The sequence below is a fragment of the Catharus ustulatus genome, chromosome 3 (genome assembly GCF_009819885.2).
Source record: "Catharus ustulatus isolate bCatUst1 chromosome 3, bCatUst1.pri.v2, whole genome shotgun sequence".
NCBI lineage: Eukaryota > Metazoa > Chordata > Aves > Passeriformes > Turdidae > Catharus > Catharus ustulatus.
In genome coordinates, this window is record NC_046223.1 from 51,607,694 (window position 1) to 51,634,042 (window position 26,349).

General features: G+C 38.5%; 1 protein-coding gene across 20 annotated transcripts; it reads right to left on the reverse strand.

Annotated features, from left to right (window-relative positions):
• Positions 1-1,019: 1,019 nt before the first annotated feature.
• On the reverse strand, positions 1,020-25,950 carry BCLAF1 (BCL2 associated transcription factor 1). 20 transcript variants are annotated; one of them, XM_033055960.2, is made up of 15 exons: positions 25,358-25,498; positions 20,225-20,363; positions 19,126-19,193; positions 18,644-18,692; positions 17,056-17,173; positions 15,288-16,193; positions 13,188-13,859; positions 12,906-13,075; positions 10,173-10,278; positions 9,165-9,249; positions 8,318-8,493; positions 6,997-7,177; positions 3,302-3,448; positions 1,533-1,742; positions 1,020-1,391 (listed from the first exon to the last, which is right to left on the reverse strand). In XM_033055960.2, the coding sequence occupies exons 5-15, from the start codon at positions 17,157-17,159 to the stop codon at positions 1,386-1,388; spliced, it is 2,763 nt and encodes a 920-aa protein (XP_032911851.1). In that variant the 5' UTR covers positions 17,160-17,173; positions 18,644-18,692; positions 19,126-19,193; positions 20,225-20,363; positions 25,358-25,498; the 3' UTR covers positions 1,020-1,385. The 20 variants fall into 20 exon arrangements, with proteins under 20 accessions (XP_032911851.1, XP_032911849.1, XP_032911854.1 ...); XM_033055958.2 differs by having other exon boundaries at positions 17,056-17,179; XM_033055963.2 differs by lacking the exons at positions 20,225-20,363; positions 25,358-25,498 and adding an exon at positions 25,784-25,950 and having other exon boundaries at positions 17,056-17,179.
• Positions 25,951-26,349: the final 399 nt, after the last annotated feature.

The window sequence follows — 26,349 nt, forward strand, 5'->3', positions numbered from 1 at the left end:
CACCTCTATCAAAGCTTTTCCTTTCCTCTTTTTTCCCCCCTACTTTGAAAGATATTATGCCATTCAAAGGGGTGAATAAGAAGAACTACATTTTTAACTCCACATAACATTAAGATTTAGTTTATCTACAGCATTTTGAGAAAGAGAAACAAAGTAATCTTCTTGTATTAGAATGTCCTTGTTCTGGTAATTCAAGTATGTTACTGTCATCCTTAACATTCTAGAGGTTAAGTGTGTACAACTGAAACTAAGCTTGCAGGTTTGTTATTTTTGTTAAAACAAACAAAACAAAACCAAAAAACCAAATAAACAAAAATCAACAAAAAAACATTAACATCTGCACTTTGGCTACAAAAATTCTTGCAGCACAATTATTAGAAATCAGTGTTGAAGAAAGTAAGATTAATTTTTCACACTTCTGTTATATATGCATTATCTTTACCAATTCAGGTTTGAACATATTTTGCTTTATTTTATCAGGGATTTTGTGGTGGTTTCATTTCGTTTCTCTCCTCCCACCTGCTCCTGCCCTGCTCTCATTTTAAGTTAAATGCTGTACATGTGATTGACTCACTCTTGCCAGATTACATATCCAGAGAGGCAAGCCCATATAGAGAAATTAAAGAGGCAATTCTAACACACTCTAAAAAGAAACTGCTAAAAAAGAAACTAGATTGATACTGCCACCAATTTAACTTAAGTGTTCTGCTGATGACTAAGCAATGAGAGAATATACTTGAAACTCACTGAAGTGTGTATATGCATATGCGTTTCTTAGGTTACTAATGAAGAGTGACTATTTCACTGCTGAAGTAAAATTCTTACTGCACCCCTGCAGGGTGGAGTAAGAACCCAGATTCATTACTATGTAAACGTAACTCTTGTGCATTAACATACAATCAGCATTTTGCACAATTGTCTGTACTTGTACTGTGACTGGATAACTACCCTTAAATACAATTCTTGTAAGAAGGCAATGGAAAAGTAGTGATCAGTTTATAAAAAATGCTGCTCCAAGATTTCAGGTGTGCAGAGCTGTAAGTTTACTTCAGAATAAAACACAGACATAGGGGAGAATCAAAACTTTTAAGAGTTGTACTTGACCATATATTTGGACAAAGCAGAATTACACTGCATATAACAAACAGTAAAATTTCTTAAAAGTTGTTACAAATATTTTACCTTCTACCTGTACGATCATTAACATAGTTTACTATATCATGATTTTTTTCTAAAGGCTTAAAACAAAAACAATCTCTCTAAACTACTTTCCAACAGTAAAATTTAAGTAAAATGCTTACATTCATTTGACAACAAAAAAACATATTAAAAATGTTGTGTGGTTGGTGCAAGAGCTGCTCTTTCAGCTACAACGTTCTTCTGGGTTATTCCTGTGGAAAGAAAGAAAACAGTCTTGTTGTAATGTATTAATAATCAAACTCCAAAATCTTTAAAGTGATCTGTACGTGCATCATATTACTTGGCATAGTGCAAGATAAACTGTCTAATCTGCAATTCACTGAACAATTTACCTTTTCCTCTTTGCGTCTGTCCTTTTCTTCATTATTCTCAATTGTTTCTTCCTCATCTTCCACAATCCCATCCCCTTGGTATTTGTCATGAGTCCACTTTGGACTGCTACCTGACTTTTTGAAGTTAAAACGCCCTCTGCCACGCTGGAAAGTACCACGACCTCTTCCTCTTTTGGCCCAATAATCCACACCATCGTCTCTGTCATCATGCTGCAATAACACCAGAAAAAGAGTAAGGTTAGATACCTCTTAAACGTACCCCATAATGTTAGTACTCTGCTATAGCAAATGTATAAAACAAAGTAACTCAAAAAGTTCTCTTCAGATTGTAATTATTCTTAAAAGGCATAATGCTGTAACTAAAACCACAAGAGAATTGTTTGAAGAGCCCTTATTCACTGTGGGTCTCCTCAAATGTTAGTAACAAATCACTTGTCTGTAACTTACATTCAGAATTAAGAATTACTAGTTTTGAGAGAAAGAAATTGCTACTTTGGAAGAAGCTCTAGGAAAGTCCTAGGTTACTTTAGCTCAGAGGGAGTTCTTTATACATCATAAGAATCAGTAACTGAAGGCAGTTTTCAGAAAATCTGCCCCACCTGCAACACGTAGGGCAAATTAAGTTCAAACTGTTTAAATCTAGCATTACCAAACAATAGTTGAATTTCTCTGGTTAATAAGCTTTAAGTTTGCTGTCTTGCTACCAAATATGGCCTTACATAGTTTGGTATGTTTTCACAATCATTTCAGGCACTGCATGAAATATACAAACCATTACTTAATATAAAAAGTTTATATTTAGAACAGTGAGGTACACGTGCTTCAACATATGTTTTTTAACTTGTGATTTGGAAAGAAGTCTGAACTATTAAACATGTATCACACCCATATAATGCAGTTTAATTACACTGAAGTAGTTGAAGGGTGACTTATTTAATTTAAAATATTTTTAGAAATTCAAGTTTAATAGCCATAATTGGTTGTTTTATTATCATTAACAGATTATCACATCTCTGTTTACAGATCAGAAAAGTTTAGGTATGTCTAGGAAGACAGAACTCCTTAAAGAAATACCTAAATTGTGACTGCATTTTTTCTTAGTTACCTGTTAACATATTTGTGACAAGCTATAATGCTACAGAAGGTCTCATCTTCATTACTGATCATTTTTCAATGATGAAACAATACCCTTCAAAGTTTGCATTGTTATGGAAATAACTGGAGCAGAGGCCACACATTCAGTGTACTGCACTACTTAGAGCGGTTACATCAAGGGTCCTCCTTTCATAATCCAGATGGGAAAAAGGCATCAAAACTGTGGTGTCTTATGACTATCACACTACACAGAGCAGAAAACTGCTCATAACAGACTCTGCCTATGTACATCCACAAGCACTGTCAGCTTTTCCTGATCTTTCTGTAGACTTCCACACCAATCTAAGAAAAAATCTCGAATGTCATACAGACGTAAATCCAGGAAAACACTGCACAGGCCTTTTTGGTTCAAAGTTGGATTTTAATAAATGTTATCTGAACCTGCCTTCTTCCCCACTCCCTGATGAAATTTTTGGAGATAAATTCCAGGTTAGGCATCAGTTATTGCCAGTCTGCTGCAGAAAGATGAAAAATAAGCAAAACCAACCACTACAGCCACCCTGATACTCTCACAGTTACTCTAGGCCCTGTCCATACATGCATGCTACTTCTACACTTGTAGAAAGTTTGAAAAAACAAAAGCATGCATAAGACATCGAGTTCTCCACACCCACCAAGAAGTATTTCTTGCTTTTTGGGGTATATTCAGGATCCCATTCCTCTTCCTTCGGTCTCTTCTGAAAAGTAGTATTTGAGTTGCTGGGACCAGTATTTGTTCCAGCAAAGACTCCTCTGGCTCTTCCTCTGCCCCTAATTCGAAACTGATTAACCAAGATGTCATTTAATCCATTTACATAACACCACAAAGTAGAGTTCAAGTTCTCTGTTACTGAAAATACTTTCTGTGCTTAATTACAGTATCTGCAAGTAGAAAAACCATTTTCAAATTCACATACTACCTTAAGTAATATATTCAAGCATTCATTTTGAAATAATTTTTCTATTAAACTTAATTGAAACACATTTGAGTTCTTGGCATAAGTTCACCCACAACCACTGAAGAGAAATTTGACTGCTAGCAAACCAGTGTGTTGGAACAAAAGGTCACAAGAAGCTTCTGAAGCTGTTCAGAGACAAAAGACCAGGAGGAAAACTAGACTGAAACAATGACAAAACTGTCAGGGGGAAAAGAAAGGTATTTATGGAGCCAACTGGATAATTTATGAAAAGGACATTCTGAAATACATACTAACAGTGCAGTTTTCAAAGGAGTATAGCCACTGTGTGTTACTCAAGCATTTTTAACTGAGATTCATGAATGTACCTAAGGCCAAATTACATTTCAAATGAGTAAATTCTTTACTCAGAAAAAAGTCAATAGTATGTACTGTGCAGAATAGCAATGCTTAAGTGAGAAAGAGTGTTTTAAATATTCTTTATAATTAATTACCGAAGTTTTAAAATGCTAGGCTAGAAAATCTCACACCAAAAACCACCCTTCACTCAGAATACACTAAGTAGTAATGTATACAGTTATCTCAGCATGTAAATACTTAGCTTGTAAGAAACATTAAATGAGTTCACATCCTTCATTCAAGGGGAGAAGAAAGGTTAGTTTGGGAAGGTAAGACTGCTAAAAGCTGCAGTTACTACAGAACACAATTTCCACAATCTACTTAAAACAGAGAACTGCATCTTCAGAGTAATAGTACAAAAACATGACTGGAAGCTAATTTATTTGTTAAAAATAAGCATGTTTCATAAACACAGATCAAAAATGTATATAATTAATGAACTCCAAAGATAAGTATTATGCATACTTAGTTCCACAAAGATCCAAACTTCTCATGCAGAATTTATGCTGGACAGATTTAAAATTATTCTGAAGTCAAACAGACTGTAAAACAATCTAAAGAAGGCTCATAAGACCTATCCAATACTCTGGAGGGGAAAAATTGTTTGGAGAGTCATTTGGAAAGCTGTACAAGGGAGGAAATAAGACATGCTTTCTTTGTTTCCAACAGCTTTACAAAATTAGGGCACAACAAACAGTAACCTGGGGGGAGGGTCAGGGGGCAGACAGAATTATGACAAGCTTAAAAAAGAGAAAAAAAAAAAAAGGTATCAGCATTTCCTGGTAATCAGTCCTGTGATCAGATTCCCTTTAGAAAAATACCTACAGTTTTCCTCACCATTTTATTAATGCTTCCCCCTACCAAATCAACTTTCAGGTAAAGAACTGCAGGACATTAAATCTATTATGGTGTTATCATTACAGGCTTGCTTATTAGAAAGACCACCACAAAAAAGACAAGAGTATATTTTCTATATAGAACTCACTTTAAGCAGAGCTGCTACACAGAATTCTTTCAGGTATAGACACTAATGACATTGCCATTGAAAAATTCTACTTAATCCTTTTTTCTGTGTACACATTACAAAACCATTCATGATGCCTATATATGGGAAGCCTAGAATCCAATGGAACCATGTACCAGTCAAAGTTAGTGAAAAACCATTGCTGATTTAACATGAGCTTGCTAGATAGGAGAGATGTTACATTCTCCAAGGCTTCCTATTAGGAGAAGGATTCAAAACCATAGCATTTTATTTACTGCAAAAGCATAACAGTATTCACTGGAATGCAGACATTATTAGTCTGTATTTACAAACACATTCCTACACTACCTGGTCTGTGTTTTTCCATACCATCCAAGATGTACCCCTAAAGAGGAGATCTGAGTCAGCAGTTGGCCTATTTAGATTGACCTGCCCAGACACTTTGTTCCAAAAGCCTGTGTGTGACCATGTATGTTATTATGCAACATTAACCTGTTATCACTGCATAGACGGAATTAGCAGTCACTAGCAATTAAATGAGTAGAAATCTATTAACTTTCCAGCTCCCATTTACCTCAATTGCATGTAAAGTAGCATCTCTTTCACAATACATACAATCTAGTTTTATAAAGTAGGAAGGCTTCAACGAATTACAAGTTTTCTACCACTAAATCTCCTTGAAAGGAAATGGAGTTTTAAGCTCTTTTTCATTTAACTTCTTTGTTTATGCCATTATTTTATATAGCTACAAATTGTGGTGATAGTCATATTTGATGCCTACACCATCCATGGATTTATATACTTATGCCACATAGTTCCATAGCATAACTACATAAAAAAGTAAGAAGAAAGGAGGAAATGATGCACTTTTAGTGTTAGAAATTTAGAGCTTGAAATTTTCCTATAGGTGGCTACAGTTTTTTAGATGGAAAATTCAAGCCTCAGGTGTTGACACATGCCACATGCATTTCAGACACACTTAAGTGCAGTCCAAAATATTTTTTGTATGACTAAACATTTATACTAACAATGCATTTTAGCATTATTTGGTCGTGATTACAGACTACATTAAGGAATTATTGTTGAAGTATGAAATTACTCTTATTTATTATGCAAAACAATTTTTCCCAACCTAAAAGGAACTTGAATTTTTTTGTGTGTTTAGCTATGGTTTGGAGGTCTATTTTGCTGTGTTGTTGAGGGGTGGTTGTGTGGGTGCCTGTGAGTTGTTTTGGGGTTTTTTTTTGTTTGAGTTGTATGGTGTTTTCAAGTGCTCCTTATCTTTTTCAAGGCCTCCCTTATTGATTCCTAGTTTTTCCAAATGCTTCTACATTTCCTGATTATACATCAATAATTACATTAACATGGAATCTGACAGTTTAAGATTTTTCTGAAAACTACAGTGGTCAATGTGCCACTTTCCAAATCACAATGCTTAAATACATTCCAGAGGTAGATCAATGAGCTTTCACGCTCAGTAGCTAGTCAAAGCCAAAGAAAAACAAAAATAACAAGTATACCATCTCCTCAATACAGCTGTTTCAAGGTTAACATGTATACATATATATACATATATCTTAATTATGTGCCATTCTCTATTGAAAAAGTTGCAGGTATTACACACAAAGGAGGGCAAAATCAAACCCAACATGAGAGGGAAAAACAGAAGCTGCAGGGAGCTAAGAGGTATCAGGACCCAAGATTTAAAATTTACAGAACACTGAATTTTCAGATTCTGTTAGGAAACAGCATTACTACAGAAGAGCAAGGAATAATCAAGAAATCCTGTTCTCCAGATCCTTATGCTAGGATCTTTAATGTCATGTTAATGCATATTTACATATCATCTAACTGCTACTGGGGAGTGCTGGGAAAAAAAGAGACTCAGTATTTCAGGTTCAGTGTAACACATAAAGACCTCCAGTCTGACTTAACATGAATCACTACAACACTCCCCCATTTTCTTTTTTACACTATTACCATTGGTGAAGTGTTCGTAATGTGGGGGAAGAACAGGAGAAAAACTTACAAAGGTGCCTCTTGGCCTGTTGACTCCTGCAAAACCAGAGTATTCTTTCTGCTCATGGTGGGTTTTGAATTCTTCATCTCTTTCTTTCTTGCAATCCTTTTCTTCTCGAGAACTGGATGAGGAAGAAGATGGGGAGGAAGATGGGGAGGACCGAGCACGGTCTTGGTCTCTTTTTTGTTTACTGAAAAATAAAAAAATATACTATGTGCTATTTTAAACGTACTAGATAGTCTGTAACATGCTATACTAAACCGGGTCTCTATATTTTATGAAAAACTAACCCCCTTCTGGTTATAAAGTCACATGTTACATATTTGAGATATTAAGGCGAAGTATATTTCCACTTTCCAGCCTCCTCTGACACATTTAAGTGCACTAAATGCATAGTATTGCTGGTGAGTTGGAAAGCAGCAGTCTGCAAACTGTAAAATACAACTTTTCTAGATTTTGATGCCATAAAGAGATGCTGTTACTTTTAATATCTGCCTTTCTTCTGAGGCAGAAAAACAGAAGTTAAAGGGAAAAAACCCTCAAGGTAAAGTTTTACAGTAAATTGGCACAGTTCAGTTTGCACACTGTTGAGAGGTATGGTATGGGCTTCCCTACATAGATGGCTGTAGGGAAATTAGCCAGTGGAAGACAATGTGGATACCAAAGTCAAAGTAAATGGGAAACAGGAAGTATAAGTAAAAATTCACTTTATATACAGTACAAAGCAGGGAAAAAATTCCTACATCAAAATTTTTAGTAACCCCATAGTGGTATTAACTTGTCCCAATTTACAAGATTTTAGCATTCTATTCAAAGAAAGGCCATACCTGAAGTAACTCTTACCACTTTTACACAGTATCCACTGAGATAGGCTAACATTTTTTTCTTAAAACAGCCCACTGGCTTAGACAAAAATTTAAAAATTCCCCTTCTCACCCATGTTAAAACCTAAGTATCAGTAAAATTGTCATACTCTGGGTGTTATGAGTTGAAAAAGTGCGGAATCAAGCATAACGAACCAAAGTTCTTACACAAACTGTTTATAGAAATGTACTGCATTGAAGTCCAACCTCCTGATGTAGCCTGGATAATAGGACAGATTAATTTGTCATTTTTTTTTTCAGTGTTAGCTTGCTATTCCAAAGTTTTTGTCCTCATCCACCATAAGCCGTGTAAAAGACAGATAATACATATTTGCTGTAAAACAAATAATTTTAATTGTTTAAAATTAAATGTTCCATTATACATTGAAAATTGAAAGCAATTAAGCTTACAATTATAAAAGGCTAATTAGAAGCTAAAATCCTTTATAGGGACTTCAAATATTTACCTGTCATCTTTGTAAGATTTGTAATCCTTGTAATCTTTTGGAGTTTTCTCCTGCTTTCTTGACCCACTGGATTCCCTGGAACCCTTTGAGTCTCCTCGCTCTTTACTTCGTTCTTTTCTACGTCGATCAATGTCATGCCGAAGATCAGCAGAATCACACCTTAATTTTTTATCTCCCTGTAAACAAATATATATTTTGCAACAAAATATTGAAATAAAACATCAAAAGAATTCTCAGTGAAAAGGCAAACTGTGCATCAATTAAAATTAAAAAAAATAGAATTTACCTATTTTTCAACAAACTTCAGCACACAAATTGACTTTGCCCTTTACATGCAATGGCTATATCTAAAAAAGAACAGCTAAGAATTTCAGTTTCAAACAAGTGTTCCCATCAAGTAATTGGTGTCTAGTTTTCGATGATACAGACCACAATACATGGTTTGAGGAGATAATTAAGTATTCATTTCTTCTGGTGAATTGTTTTTAAACACAGCATAAGCAACCTCGCAGTTCAACCACACTACTCACTGACCATCTTGGTACTTCCCTCTGCCCCAAGCCTATTCTTTGTCCTTGGGCAGCTTAGTGGTCAAGGAACATGCAAGAAGAAAGGAAGCAGGGCAGAAGACTTGACCTTATGTACCACATCATTAATATAGCAAAACCACACTACATAAACCAGCTTCTTGGTAAAACATGTTTTACTCAAAGGAAAAAAAAAAATCTAAATGCAAGTAATCTAGGTACAATAAACACACAGAAAACCAGAGATTAAGTTGAGATTTAAAATGAGTCTAAGTTTAGTAAGTTTAGAAGCACAAATAGCACATTTACTTAGAACCTACTTTTTGATTTTCTTCCTTAAAGACTCTCTCTTCACCTGTTAAACGGGTATGCTTCCTCAGGGTACTTGGAGAGATGTCAATCCTCCTAAATGTAAAATAAAAGCAGTGTCTTGCCATACATGTACAGGACCGTTAACAGCCTCAGACATTTCATTTCAACAGAAAACTGACAAACAAGGCATTTTTGCAGCAGAATAAACTTTCTGCATTATTAAACCTCACCATCAGAACACAGAAGCAAGACTAAAAATGAAAAACCATACTTCTGTGTGAAATATGCTAAAAACAAAAATACAGAAAACAGGCAGACTGATGTTTCACATTTTAAGTATAGTTTGGAAGACAAAAAATGTTTAATGATTTATTTCAAAAGGACCAGTATATGTAGCCAGTTGAAAGCCCACCCCTCCAAGAAGCCATCAGCACTATGATAGTGTGCTGTAAAGTCAAAAAATTCTTAACAAGAAAAATTGTGAAGTTAGATACTGTATCCTCACATGCAACACAAATATAGTACACTGCATCATAAAACTAGAGCACATGATCAGACACTACATCTGCATGCCTACCTTCTTACCTTTTAGATTCTCAGATTTTTCAAAAAACTGCTGTAAATTAACACACACAAAAACTAAAGTAGTATGAGATGGAACATTTCACACTGAAGAAGAAAGATGCATGTACAGGGCTTCTTTTCATCTTCAAGACATATGCCCCTCAATATTTGAGCACTGCATGTGAGAAAAGTAAATATATCCCAAATGAGATACAGAGGCAGAGAAGACATCTGTCACAAAACCACAGATGAAGCCAGACCTGAATCAGATGAGTTCTCTTTTACAAAAGGGTTGGGTTTTTTGGGTTTGCTTTTTTTTGTTTTTTGTTTTTTAAAATTTTGTAATTATACAAATTACCTCATCATTAGAAAACGTATTTTGGGCACTCAGAAGAAATATTAGAAGACATTATTTCAAACACAAAGCATCTATATATGCAGTTAACATATACCTATGTATTTCTGGGCTCTTTTGTCGGGTGCAGTGCTCTTCAGTTGCTTTTTGATACGCAGTGAACCTCTCATTTAGCGTCATTCCAGCTGACTTGAAGTATTGCTCTGTTGGTTACAATAGAAAAAAACCACTGTTTCATTAGTTTAATTCAACTGACACATATTTTACTCCTGACAGAAAGTCAAGTAGCAGGCAAAACCCACAGTGCTTTCAATAAATTTATCAGGGCAAGCAAATGTGGCATTTTCCCTATTTTTACACACTCTGTAACCCAAACAAAATAGCAGTACACAGCATCACTGCAAGTCTATTATGCCATGACTGTATCACATCTAATTGAAGCATCATTTACTGACTGCACTTGCTCATTTTCAGTGACATTCTCCTCTAACGATCAAGAGCAATTTCTTAAACTATTATTTTATACTCTTCCCACAAGAGAAAGTGAAATTACTTTTGAGTCATGAATACTTGCAACAAGTACACTTTACCATTCAGCTCATCTTTAACTTAAAATAAGAATTAGTGAAAACATTGAAACAATATATTCTTCAATAACTACATTAATGACCTGACAAGTCTTTTCTTAAAGGAATACAATTTCTTGATTGAGTGATGATAAACAATACAATTAACACACTTATGCATAAATAAATTCATTTAAGCATCTGGCATCTTGGCAAACTTGACAACTTCTCTGACAATTTTCTCCTTTCTTCCAAGACAGTTAAATTAGCCACAGTAAAACTCAGATTTTAAACCAGCTCAACAAATGTGTTCAAATGTAATATAGAAATACATAAAGTCATGAGCTATGAAATGTTACATATGAAGCAAGCTATCTGCTTAACAGGTCAACATACATCTGTATCAACTTACCGCCCGGCATCCAGTATTTGTCTCATAACCAACCATTAAAACTTGAAACGGCCACTACAAGGGTAGTGCCTCAATCATAATTCCATCAAACACAGGAATTTGAGCTAGTAATTCTGTTTTTATGCCATTTTTGCCAGGAAGACAGAAGGTTCAACTTTGCCTGTTTGGCATCTGTATCTTTCAACAGCTATTTTACTTTTGAAACATGGATTTTGCCATTTCAAAACACATTCCAGGACCTAGTTACAATGAAAAAGAAAACATCACTGGGCATTTTCAGCTCTACATTAATAAAGAGCTGTTCAGACTGGTCGCATCACACCAATAATGAACATAACTTCAGTTTGTCAAAAAAGTTACAAAAATTCTGATTACAGACCACAGTAAATCTGAAACTTAAAGAAATGTTCTGCTTTCAAAAATAACCATAACAGTACATATCCTAGTAACTTGTCCAGACAGGCTGTTAAATTTATCAGATATTCAACATACAAAAATTTACAGAAAAAGTCTATTCTGTGATCAACATGTGAGTTCCACAAGTATTATTTTCACCTACAGCTATACATGTACCATGTAAGCAAAAATTTACAGAAGCTCTCACTGGATTGAGTCTTACATTTCTTTACATATCAATAAATACATACGTTCACAACAAATCATTATACACTAAACAGGTATCCAAATAATTTTTTTTAACTAATACATTCTCATAGTCCATTACTGTTGACTATTACTTTGTAAGCAATTCAATACAAAGGAAATAATCTGGCCTCAGTAATCTGAATTACGTCAACAAAATTAGATTTTTAACTGAAGTTCAGCACATATTTCTATCACACAAATCTCAGCAATTTTAGAAGCAAATGCACCTTAAAAACAATGCTTACAGGCAGGTTCATTGAAACTGGTACCTAATCAAGCATTTCCACTTTTCCCTTTACTGTGATGATACGGCAAAATTACTTTTACCAGCTTTGTATTGTATCAGTTACATTTACCACAACAGCAAGAAAACAGACAGTGAAATAAAGCAGAGGCTATAGAAAAAAAGCATTTAAAGAACACTCCAGACATCCCCAAGGGATTTTAGGAATTATCTGTTTTCCCATCAAAAAACTTCAGAGGATATATGACCTAAGTTAAATATATCTACTTTGATGGTCCAGGTTTGGATTTCAGTAGTTTTGGGGAAGGGCATTGGTTGTGCTTGGTTTGTTGAGGGTTCTTGGTGTTTATAGAAAACAGCCACTACTGTTACATCAAAAAATAATTAGTGTAAAACTCATTTAATGGAGGTTTATTTAGCCACTGCCAAGTTTCTGTAAGTGAAATTCCTGAAAATATCATCATATAGGAATAAAACATTATCACCATGAATTTTACTACCATCTAAAATACAGTTTTTCTTAAATCTTACTGAGGAGGAAAAAAAATCCTTTCTAATAAGAATCTGGACACTACTTCTGGGGTGCTTTAAAAGGAATGCCATTGTATTTACAGTCCAAAAACATCTGTCGACCCACACTGCAACATTTAATATAAAATTAGAAAAATTAACCAGTGTAGTACGTTTAAACTACACTGCAGAAATTCAAACTTTCTATGCTACCTAGGCTCAAAAATTTATCCAGAAACATAGAATACCTGCTATTATACTCTACACTGCTTGTGGGTTTTTTGTCCTAGTTTCTATGGCTATTATTTTTCTAATTATTTTCATGCACACTTCAACAGGAAGAAAGTCTGGTTAAATCACAACATCAGAAGAAGCCCAAAATCTCCTTGTACTAGGAACAGCAAATAGGTTTAAATGAACTTGTCAGACACATCTGGTACAATGAACACATACCTTTGACATGGTGAACCAAGGACACAATGTGCTGAATAAATGACTCTGATGTGCTTTTGCTGGCCTGTGGCAACTTAATGTGGTCAAAGATGGATCGGAACTCTTGCTCCTTCTTGACGGAATGGACAAGTGTGCTAGCAAGCAGCCTGTCTTTAGTCAAGGAAGCAGGTCTAAAATGCATCAACAACAAAAGGGACACACAAAAAGAAACCACTAGTTTAAATAAATATGAACAACACTGCAGGCAGGTGGAGAATCACACTGTTAAGTAGAATATTTTACCTATTGGAATCATCAAGAGGTACTGGTGCCATTTTGAGTTTAACTTCAGGACGATGGGAGTCACTGGCTATCATTTTGATCCTAAGTGGGCTCTCCTCTCTGAAGGTGGATTTTTCTCTCGCATCCAGATTCTTGTGTAGAGGAGGACTGTAATCAAAGAGTTCTTTGAGCTTTTCAGACTTTACCTGCTCAGGTGACTGAGTTTCTTTCTTCATCATTAGTCTCTCAGAACTCTTGTCTTCTTCCTTGTGCTTATCTTTTGTTGCACTAGGCCTTTCCACTACATAGCCAGTCTCTTTTAGTTTATAACTTTTCTCATCTCTAAATCCATCGCTCTCTCTACTGCCCTTGATTGATATTTTAGATTTGTATTTGGTTCCTTCCTCCTCAGCATTCCGGTGAGATGCAGTAGGAAAATTTTTACCCTGATCTGCCAGGACAGATTTTCTGAACTGTCTGTAATCCTCTGTCTCCTCTGTGTCCTCCCCTTCAGAGTCATTAAACTTTTCCTTCCCAGTCTCTTTATCAACGAAAAAGTCTAAAGTTTCCTGTTCCTCCCATTCCCTTTCTCCCTCTGTCCTCCCTTTTTCTGATCCTCTCTCCTTCTGGGCCTCCTTCTCCCTGGTATTACCCCTATCAAGCAGGTATACTCTAGACTCTTCATCTGTGTACCTGTGGATAGCAAAGAAGAGACTGGTAACTCTGGATTGCATTCATTCCAGTTCACTTGCATTCCTCTTTTGTGTCAATTCCACACCAAGAAGAAGATGAAAATACATTCCTCCAAGCAATTAACTTTAGCATGCAATGCCTGGTACTCCATTAACATTGTATCCACTGTCATTTATGCCCTAATGGAGGCATCTGAAGAATATAATGCCTTTCTGTAGAATGCCTAGAAATGTACTTGCTTGTTTTCTTAATCAGTACCCAGTTTCACATTCTTTTACACTAGCAATTTTTTCCATCAAATTCACATGGTTTGAAAATTCAGACTGTGATTTGTTTTTGCACTTCTTTTACTGAAAGAGTTGAAGTAGTAGCACAAAAAAGTGAATTCTTTTCAAGATCCTGAACATTACTAAGATAATTCCACAATCTGGCACAGGCTTAGTGCATTCACTATTCATATTGTGCTCAAGCAAGAAACTTTTAGAAGGCAGCTCTCCTAAACACAGAAACACACCAATTAATTATTTCAGCCACTGCCTTATCTGTATGCTATGTTCACACAGTTCATACGTTCTAATATGTATTCCAACACATCTAATCCAAGAAAAGTTGTAATTTTGATCTCCTAAGCAGTATTTTTTTACATAATAAATCACTGACTAGACAAATTAATTTAAAAGCCTGCAATCAAGTTTATATAGCATAGTCACAACTTGAACTCATTTTGCAAGAAATCTACCAAAACACCAGTTACATTACAAAGGAACAGTCTAATGATAGTAAGACTTTTACAACTTTCAAAAATTACTACTGTGTCAAGAACATTTTGAGAACAAATTGGAAGAATTTTACAATCATTGGAATATGTACACTGAAATTCCTTCACATCGACAGCATTATATTCCTAGAATACCAACACCTACCCTCTTTGATAAGTAAAGCAATTCAAAACATCAAAGTTTTCATACTGTACCACACAATTAGCAACTGACGCTGTTTATGTCAACATAAAGAAATTATTGCACAACATCAACATTTTTAGACTTCCAGAATATTTACATTTCAAAGTACGCAAAGCATTAAAATTTTGAAATACCCGAAGAGAGTTCACTATCAGCCGGCAAGTCTGATGCATTATTCCAATTAAGATTTTTCTTAATAGGAAAAAATTGAGTATAAGAAAATAAACCATAGACAAAAAGCACAAACCAGTTCTTCCTCGAGGATACATGTCCCTATCTCTATTAGTCAACATTCAAGGCCTTGACGTATCCTAGCAGGAAAAGGTATATGTGTCTTTCAAGCTCAATTCCAACCAGACTAGTGTTACTAGCGCTCCATAATACATTTTCCAAGGCAACAGTGATAAACTTGGTGAAACTCTAACATTTTTAAGAGGCAACAGTAGGCTTATAACTTGGTTCTTACCTTTTCATAAACTTTCCACCTTTTGCAGTTTCCTGCTCACCACCCTCAGGATAAAACGACCGCACTCGAGCCTCCTCACGGGGGGCGCTCTGTGGTGGGATTGTCTTTGCAGGGCTTCTCCTCGAAGGGATATGATGCAATGGGCTATTCTGAGAAGGACTATAGCGGCTAGAACCATTTCCAAGAGAACCAGAGCCAGATCTCTCAGGACTATGCTGAATGGAATGGGAATGCTGAGGTGTGTCCTTTGCTGAGTGGGCTGTGCTAAGCAGAGGGGCATCAGAGCAAGATGAACTCTGACTAGGTGGGGTGGCAATAGAAGGACTATGGGGTGACCTTGGACTGTTATCATATGCTGAAAGGCCAGGCCAAATGTCACCAGAAGCTGCTGATGATTTGTTAAAATCGTCAAGAGACTCTGATGGGTCATGTTCAAATGTATCTTTCTGTTCATCTTGTGGTTTATTTTTCAAGGGACTCTCTTGCAAAGGAGCCCCTTCAGTTTTCTTTGCCTGCTTTTCCAGAGATGCGCGTCTTTTGGAAGAGACAGGTGATTTGCTGTATGGGGATGAAGAACGAGATGAAGACGACCTTGGGGACCGGGAGGATCTGTAAGAGCGACGAGACCTGCTCCGGGACCTCTGAGAAGACACAGACCTTCGTTTTGGACTTCTGGAACGTGAGCGGCCACGCCTAGGGCTTCTGGAGTGTCTTCGGTTCCACACAGGTCTATAACCTCCACGATGGTATCTACCACCTCCTCCTTGATAATACCCTCTACCTCTTCCTCTGTAACCATAGGGACGTCTCATTCCTCTATTGTTTCTGTAATCTCTGCGATAATCTCTGGAATAAACACGATCTCTGCTCCGAGATCGGGAATATGTCCTTGACCGAGACCTAGAACTAAAATTATAAAGCAAACGTTAACAACTGGAAAATTTGGGGGGGCGGGGGGAAGGGGGGGGTGCAGAATAAAAAAGTAGTGCCTTGACACAAAATTCTCAAAATGCAGTCAGAATGGTAAAGGATGCATCCTCCTAGTCTTAGAGTAACTTCTATAATCTCTATTTATTATTTCTGTAATATATTAATTATAATAAACACATCTATACTGCTAAGGACTGTGAAACTTGAGATCACGTGATTAAGACACTGCCAGCCTCAGTGGCCTCCCCCGCCACTTTATTAGAGAGCATCACCACTCTGAAACACGGAATTGCATTGCTCAACCACCAGACTTCACAGCCTGGAACAGGGAATGACATGACCCCCAGTATAATATGCCAGCCTGTGGATGGCAGCAGCTGAGGCAGTAAACATTCAATTGACCCAATTCTTTTATGGGAGATGGTAATGTCCACTAACAAGTAAGATGAAGAAAACACTGGAGACAACTGAGAAGGTGAGATACAGCAAAGCTTATCTACTGAAGTCTTAAGTTACTTCAGATACAAAAAGCTTAATGAAAAATAACAAATTACAGGAAAAAAGACTGGATGAAGAAAACATCATGTAAAGGGGAAGGGAATAATCAAACGGGCCAGAAATCATGAAGAATCATTAGCATTCTGAAGTTACCTTGAGACACAGGAAAATGGAAAAAAATATAAACAGAAATTACACTCAAAGCATAGTTTACCTACTGCCTAAAATGAAATGGAATCCCAGGCTCACTTCTGCCACAGCATCATGCAAGTGAAAAACATTTTCCAGACAAAATCTAATATGCCAAATCACCTTTTCACACAGTAAGACATCAACTTACCTGTATCTCTTTTTTCTTGAATGTGATCTAGATCTTGATCTAGAGCTGGACTGAGATCTGGACTTCGATCTTGATGAGTGTGATCTAGAATTAGATCGACCCATTTTTGCCAGTAGATCTACTCCTTCCCAAAAAGGAAAAGCAATGAGAGAAGGGGAAAAAAATGGAAGCAACCATTTAGCATCCATGTAAATGATATAAATGAACAAAATTTGCATCTACTAAAATGACACTATTAGAAAGTAACATAGCATTTACTAAACAAAAGAGCTTTGGAGACCATGTAAGTACATTTATTGGTAAATTAAAAGCTTAACCACGTTTTAAACAATTTAACATCGCTGCAGTGTACACACTTTCTCTAAAAACACAACATGTAACAGTAAAAGGCTTTTTCCACATTCAACTGCACATAGATCCTGTAGGAGAGAGGAGGCAGCAGAAAACAAAATATTTCTGCAAATTAGGCAAGAATAATATAACTCTGGACATCTCAATACATTGTAACAAAATTCTAGCTATTGCATAGTTTGTAATTCCTTTGCATTTCCAATGCACTGTTCCTTCTCCAGGAGGAGTTCACAGTCCTCTACACCTTTTACATGAGCAAAGAAAAAACGTTGATGTTATTTGGTCCAGCAGCTGTTAGTTTGACCCACAGGTATTATTTCTCTTAACCACATGTACTAAAGCTCATCACTCTGATCCAAATTTCCACTGCTCAAGACGCCCATCCTGCATCTTTTTATATTAACATTGCTTTTTAACCTACATGTAAAATGCACAGCCAACTTAAAGATTTTAACAATTAGTTAAACCGAATGGCTTGCAACAAGATTCAACATACTTCAGCACAAATTAAGCTATGAAAACTACAACTGATTATAAATCAATGAGAACTGAAAGAAAGTCATTCATAATAAACTATCATTTCTTCTTATGCAAGTTGTAATAGATATTTAGAATTAATGCCAACCATAAAAAAATACACACCTTTTCCTTTTCTTTTCGGATCAGTGGCTAAAAATCCCCAATTTAATTAATAAAAAGTTTGACCCATTACCATTTTCTTTAGAAATTGCCCAGCTTTAAAAAAAAAAAAAAAAAGTGTCACATTAGACAACCTGAATACAAGCTATGAACAAGTAACTACACATTTTCAGGCCTTTGAATGCTCAATTATCATTGTTTAATAATAATTGAAACAGGAATGGTAAAAACCAAACATTTACCTTTTGCATTGCAAACAGGCTAAAGCCTAAAATTACTGAATCAAAAATACTAGCTCAACACAACAAGCACTTTCTGTCTTACATAATCTTTCTTGTTACCTGGGTAGTATTTCAATTACATAAAGACAAAAAAAAACATTAGAGTTTAATTCAAAGTCAACAAAACTACAGCAACTTCAGACATATCTAAGAGAACCCAAAAGAGAAAAGCAGACCAACTTTTCTCTTATCAACTGGTTCCTCCTGCCCCACATGACTTTCCTTACAAGAGTTTGCATGGCCTTAGAGATGTAACCTCATCTGAAACTACTCCAACAAAAACTGAACATAAACCAGCCTTCAATGCAACTATTTACCTTGTTGAAGAAGAATATGTTGAATGCTCTTTTTTATTGGCTCCTTCCACTAAAAAAAATAAATTTGCAAAATCTATACGCTGAAGATATTTTCTAATTCATTGCATTCAATTAAACTTACAGAAAATGGCTTGTAATCTCTTAGGATCAATACTCACAGGCAACAAAAATTTAGACCTTTAAAACTGTTTAAGACATGCCAATTTTCCAAGAGCGACAGAAAACAAAACCTGGTGGGTTTCTTTTCTGTTACAAGTAATTATCAAACCAAACATCAGATACACAATGTTTATAATATAACTCAATCTCAGCTTTAAATTATTTGCATTCTATCTATGAGAAGTACAGCTGATCTTTACAAGACAGTTTTATATAGTGAAGCTTCCCACTGCAAGCATAAAATTTAAGAAAGCAAAAGAAGATTTAATTCTCAATAGCTGAGTTCCATCAGAACATTTAAAAAGGAATGAAGCTAAACTTACCTCCAACAGTTAGTTGGCGTCAATGAAGAAATTATTTCAAAACTCTGTGCTTTCAGCAATACTGATTCCTATAGAACAAAAAACGAGACTATCAAAGACATGAACATTTCCTAAAAGCCAGCACCTTTTTGCTTAAAATGGGTTAAAACATTAATCTGTCATGAAAAGACAACACATAAGAAATAGCAAATTTACTCTTGGACTCAGTGATGCTGCACTCTAAGACCAGAGCAGATCAAGAGCCTGCCACTGCCAAGTGGCAAATCCTACTCCCTTTCCATGCGTGACCACTCCTTCCTCAGCCCTGTTATCAGGGCTGTGTAACAGGTTATCCTCACCTTCACAGCAGCCCTGACACCCTTCAGATCCTCCAGTGACCAGCTCTTGATACCTAGAAACCACTTTCATTTAACTAGGTTATCCAAGTGGCTTAATGAAGGGCCAAACTGAGCTGGATTATGGAGCAAATAAAAGCACGCACCAGAAAGAGGGAGGCAAAAAGGACAGTGTCAAACTGTTAGACCAGTTTGAGCTCTAGGACGCAGCTCTGCACTTCACTAGAGTTATCTTATTGGAAAAAAAAAATGGGGATGAGAAGTCAGGCCAACAGTGACAGTTTAATCTTTAGGTTTCTCTTGCAATATTTACACAAGAATTACTCTAGTATAACCTCTTGTTTAAAATGCATACATATATGATTTCACCTAAAGAGCCAACATCTTCAAGAACTAGCTCTTTTACAGTTATGCAGAAAGAAAGCATAACAGTAATAACAAAACCCATCTCAAATGTATGAATTTTACACTGACCTCAGTTTTTAATTACCTCCAAGCCTTAAGATTATGTACATTTGTATTCTAACTCAACACTTTTCAATTCCACTTAACCAACAAAAACAGAATTTTATCCCAGTTCACTACAGACAGGCTGGAGCTCCAGAACTTCTGCAGCACAACAACACAATTAATTAAATCCAAAGGCATAAGACATTGACTGCTCCTGAAGGACACTTCCACACTTGACCATAGGTGTTTTCTTCATCTAAAAGAAGAAATGTAGCATTTGTGTTCATAAACACTGCTTTCAAAAATCCACTTACCATTCACTAGTAGTGACCAAGATATTTCCAATTTCTACAAAATATATGCTTTATTAAGAATAAGTTTTTACTTCTCATCATCAGCAAGCATGAGTCTCCGAAGGAGCACAGTAGTGTATCGGACCATGTCAGATTTTGTCTAGACAAAAGGCGAGATGGTATTAGCCAGTAAAGGGTAACGAAGGCATTCAGAAGTCTAGTACAGAAAAAGCAATACAAACTTCAAGTTCAGGCTCTGATTTTAAATGAATACTTAAATAATCCATATTTCTGACTTAAACTGGTGTTAGCTGAAATCCCAAATCCCAAATCCTAATTTAGACAAGTTTTTAGACCTAGGGATACAGAACAAGACAGTTACCCCACTCTAAGTAGAAGACAAGATCTTAAATTACCATAACTCAAACTCTGGTAGTCAGTTCTGCAGTCTTAGAAATATTTTCTAGCAACTGGCAAAGGTGAAAAGTAGCCACACTTCTGAAGTGTTTCTAAACAACCCATTAGCTATACCACATCCAACCCTTGCAGCTAAAACATATCTGCTACCCTTTTCTCATTTAAGTCTTTTAAGAAGAGTACAGATATAATGTTTGTTTTAAAAAAAGAACTTTGAATAAAAACCTTAACTACTGAATAAAAAACATTTAACTATTTGCAGCTTTTGTTTCCATTTAATTGTAATAGATAGAAGCTTGACACACAAGACTCACTTATCCAAACAACACTCATACTTAGGAGTAGAAAAGACTACATAGCTGAGGTTTTTTTGGTCTGTGTAAGTATTCTTATAATATACAAGAATCTAAAATTTTATTAGCCTTTATTAAAGTTCATTTAGAAAAGAACTGTGGTAGTACCAGGAGTATGCTGGAAAACAGCTGTCTGTGACAGTGAACTCCTACAGGCTGCACACCTTCACAGGAAAAGTATCCATTCCTCAGAGCACCACAGCTACAACATGGTTCACAGCAGCAAATGAAAGCACCCACAGCCTCTTCCTGCTCACGGCCAGGCTGCAGTGGCTACACCAGGTCAAGTACGGGCAGTGAAAAAGAGGTCCTAAGCACCATTTGATGCTTTATCAGAAGAGAACCACAATAGGCCAAAGGCGTGCACCACCAATGTGACACAAGGTATCATCAGTATCACCCAGCATTGCTAAGTGTTAGGAACGCGTTCTGTCTGAAATACCAGGGCTCTAATCCACATGCTCCTTTTCCACTCAAGTCTCTTTTCCCCTTGCTTTCCACCCTAAATAATTGAAAGGAGATGCCTGGCTCTCAACCATTTCACTACCACGTTAAAAAATCTGGATTTTACAAAGGAAGCTGCTGCAGGTCCACAGAATGAGGTGGTTCTGCTAGTTCACCTCTCCTCTCCTGTGTTTCCTCACATTCCTGCCGATCTCTCCTATGCCATTCTAAGTATTTCTGCACTCACATGCTGGATCACTTTCAATACAACTTTAATTTTTTATATGGCTCATTACATAGCCCACAAACACTTGGGCCAACACAGGGAAATTGAAATAGCAGCTGGGCAAAACTGCTTCTTTTGGCAGCACCACAAACTTAAAGCTTCCCTGAAACCAGACTGGCATAGCCTTCAGAAGCAACAAACTTGGTGGTATTTCAGCTTTTTAAAAATACTTGCAAGCAGCTTTAAAAATAAAAAACGAAACACAAAAAAACCCATAAACAAAAAAACCCACCAAAATAAACACACACATATAAAGTCAAAATAACAAAAGCCAAACACACCCAAACAACCAAGACTGAACACAGAAACCATGATGTTTTCCAAAAATTGTCTACTCCACCATCTGTCAGTTATTGAATCACATTCAGAAAAGTTTCTTAACAAATAAAACAACAGGATCTTTGGATGTCTTCAATCTTGGCCAGCAAGTGCAGCCGTCAAGCAAAAACAAGATACGCAAAAGAATCGGGCTTATGCCACCACAAGCAACACAATAAGAAGTAAGTGACACTGTCAGCATTTGCTATGTTCAATAAAAAATGTAAAAGGTCGGGGAAAATCCCTTTTATATAATATTTTTAGGAGACTTCACTGTTCATGTCGGAGTTTTCTCAGAGTACGCAGACTGTAGTACAACACATCTCTTAAGCTGTTTTACAAGTTAAACATCACATGTAAGTTTAAGACATTTTAGGACAGTTATATTCACTTACATGAGCAAAACACTGCTTCCCCTTAGATCCATTATTTTAGCTACCCTTCATTTATAGCTGTTTAGTACTCTGCATTTCTCTTGCTTAAGCATTGCTTGACAACTGTCAGGTAGATTTAAATCAAAATCTTGTTTAAGTAATTCACAAGCTGTTGCCAAAATGTGTTTCCATTCAGAGATTCAAGCTTCAAATGATTATACAACCATGACAACACAAAAGGGACAGTCTTCACAAAATTCCACAGAATTTGTAAAAGTTTCTCATAATACACCCACTGAAATAAAGTCAGTCTTAATGAGACAGCACTGTAAGTCATCTATTCAGTGCATGCACATCTGCTGTGCTTTCTTATCCACCCTCTACCTCCCCCCTCCTTTTTCTTTAATGTCGACAACTGTAGCAGTGGCACATCACACATAAGAATAGAATGCATTTCACAGTCACTTAAACCTATCCTACTTGGATCATCGGTGACTTTGATTCCTACAAATACTAAAATTCCACGGTAAATTTGCCCAAACTATCTTGTTATGTACAAATAAAAGGTGGGAAGCATTATTTCCCCCACTTCATATGCTGGAAATATAATGGAAACAGTAAAACAATACAAAGGCCTTTTCCCCCTCAATTAATTAATTCCTATACAGAAAATAACACAAAATATTTGTAAATTAAGCCAAAAACCAGCATCCTAGTAACAGTAAAATCACCTCTGCAAAACTGTCATATGATTGTTAGCTATCTTTTATGTAATACTATTGGCAAACAAAACCATGTTTCCCCTCTAACTAAAAAAACAAAGAAACCAAAGTGCCTGAGAAATATGTCCATACAGAGAAATGAATTAGCATGCTTTTGGACACATACTGTTTCAGATAGTCTTTGTTATTTTTGTGCATGTGTTTTACACACCATGTTTTCATACGCCCTTACGCCGTGGTTTCCCCAATCTCTGCTACAAACCAGAATTGCTGCTACAGAAAAGGCAATCTTCCTGCCCTCATTTGTTCCAAAACTGACACCCCCAGAGGTGCTTGGTGGGCTGCAGCAGTGATCCGTAAGAAAACTACTCTGGACAAAAGCTGCCTTTTCAGTCACATCACCTCCCAGAACCCATTTAACACAAAGCTGCACGAGGCCAATGCCAGCACAATGAACAAGCAAGCAACGCGCTGTTTCGGAATACCTTTGGGAGAAACTCTCACACAAACAGAGCACTTTCCTCGGCAGCTTTCATCACCTACCTCCACTACCTGTAAACAAACCCCAAATGTTCACTGTCATTCCACAAATCCCTACAGCACTATCTCTCCTTGACAACCAGCCTGAATATAATCCATCCGAATATCTGCACCCTAGCTCCAAACAGCTCCTTGTTGGTTTTCTGCATTCTCAATGCAAACAGGCCCTTCTTCACGGTACATGCTCCGACCTCCTGTCCCCAGGATTCTGTCAGCCACAGCCCACACCTGAGAAGTCGCTCCACACAGGCTGGCCCGCTAAAGCCTTGCTCAGGACAGAGACTCCAGCTCCAAGCACCGATATATACAACACACCGAACCTCGTCTGGCCATTCAGCACAGCCTGCCACTCAACATCAAAAGGGACGAATGGGAGGATGCAATTCTTACTCTCCCTGCCACAAGATGCATGCCTGGAGCACACCTCAGTGCCAGAGCCTTTAACTCGTCCTCATTCTCCCCACTTTTGTCCAAAACAACATGATTATCAGAGAGGAGGACGAGGAGGAGGGAGGAGAAAAGCAGCTAGACAGCATTTTCCTGCAACTCCACGCTGTTTAACCAATCCCTCCCACACCAAGAACAACTATTCTAAGTGATATTTTTATACATTTGCATTTCTTAAGCAGTGACTACTCGCAGAGTCAAGAGCACCTTTGTTTTGCATGCCCTCACGTCTTTCTGTAGTAAAATTTAACTGTTCCTTTGAGGACAAAACTTTGATCTCTGAGATAAACAAGTGACTTCGTAAAGAATCAACATGACACACAAAACAAGAATCTGATTTTCATAGAATTAAAGGCGAGAAGTAAGGGATTTACAAAGCAAAGGGGAAATAACGGGAATGGTCCTGCAATAGTTGTATAGTACAGTGTAATCAAGACTTGGAACACAATAGTCCCTTTCAGCAAGGGGCATAAAACCCACTGCGGTCCCTGACGGGGTTTTGCGGGTATCTGCAATCAGGGCAGGAAAGGCGCAGGGAGGCGTGGGGTACTTCAGGCACAGGCGCCTGAACCACAGCCCTGCCCGAAGGGAAGTTCCTCCAACGACCGTAAAGGCTGATCCAACACTGGGAAGCATCCTTTCTTCCCGGCACCGTTTCCCTCGCCAGTGTCACACCCACCAGCATAACGGGGAAATTTAACATTCCCATAACCAGCGTTGTAGAGTCACATCCCCTCGGGCCTTCCTGACTCCCTCAGGGAGGCCCAAAGCTAAAGGCCGCGCAGCCGGGGAGGCAGCCCAATAGGGCCGGCCGGCCGCCCACTCCCCACACACCCCGACAGCCCCCTCCCGCCAGGCTTCCGAGAGCCACGGAACAGCTCAAGGCAGCTCCGCTGCCGCCTCCCACCGCCCCTTCCCTTTCTACCTTCGCTTGCCGGGGCGCAGGGAGGAACGGCACCGGCTCCGTCCGGCTCCCGCTGGAAGCGGTGGCCCGCGTCAGGGCGGTGACGGCGACCACCCGCTCCCGTCCCGTTCCCTGTCGGCTGGCGCGGGATAATCGGGATAATGGCTGCGGAGCGCCGAGGTCACGCGGCGGGGGAAGGCGGGACGGCGCGGCGCGCGAGCACCGCGCGCTCGGGGGGGGCGGGGCCGGGCTGCTCTCCCTCAGGCTTCCCCCGCCATCTTCCCCCCAACCAGGGGCCACCGCCCCGCCAAGCCTCCACGCAGCCCCTTTACCTCCGCCTTTCTCTCACCTGGCGGGCGGAACTCCCGGCAGCCCCGCTCCCTTATGGCAGCCGGGCGGCCATTTTCCGTCTCGCCGGAGGAAGAGACGTGCAGCCCGCGGCGAAACGCAAAATCCACCGGGGGGAACGGCGGGAGGGGGGGGCGCTGCTGCCACGGAAACGTCACTTCCGCTCTAGGCGGGGAAGCGCTAGCCCCGCGCTTAACGCCTGAGCGCCATCTTGGTTTTGGGTACCCGTCCGCAAGCAAGATGGCGGCTGGTGGCTGCCCGCCCCCGCCGGGCTGTGTCCCTACCCCGCGCCCGGGGACCCCGTGTCCCGCCCGCTGCGGCCGCCGGCTTCCCCCGCACCGCTGCGGCTGAAAGCTGTCGCCTTGCAGCCTCTCGTTGCCCGAAGGGAAGCGAGAGCGCAGGGTCCCCCCGGCCGTTGCCTAGTTACCTGTGGGGCGGGGTGCGCATCCGTGCACGGGACCGGAGTCGCTCGGAAGGGGCAGTGTGCGGAGCACAGCGCAGGCTGCGGCTCGGCATCCAGCGGCATTGGCAGCCGGGGCTCCGCGCACCGGCGGGGAGATGGCGGTGCCGCGGCGCTTTACTGCAGCACCTTTTGCAGCAGGCGGGCGGCCGATGCTTGGTTTCGATGCAGCAGCGCCGCGTTCGGGGAAAGCGCGGCCGAGCGGTTTCTGTACCACCAAAGTGGTGCGGCCGAGGGCTGCCTTTGATGCGCGAAGAGGTGTATGTACGCTGGTCAAGTCCTACAGTTCACACAATGAGAGTATTCTGAGTTGGAAGGGACCCATTTCGAGCCGGGCGCAGGACAGCCCCAAGAATCGCACCATGTACTTGAGAGCATTGATAAGCAATTCACACTTCTTGAATCTTACACAGCTGATTTATTTTTTAGAAAGCTCTTGTCTATTATTTTTGAGGCAAGAAACAGAAAACAACCCACTACAAACAAAAAAAAATAGGAAGGGACACGTATGCCGTTTTAACGTAACTTTTGTA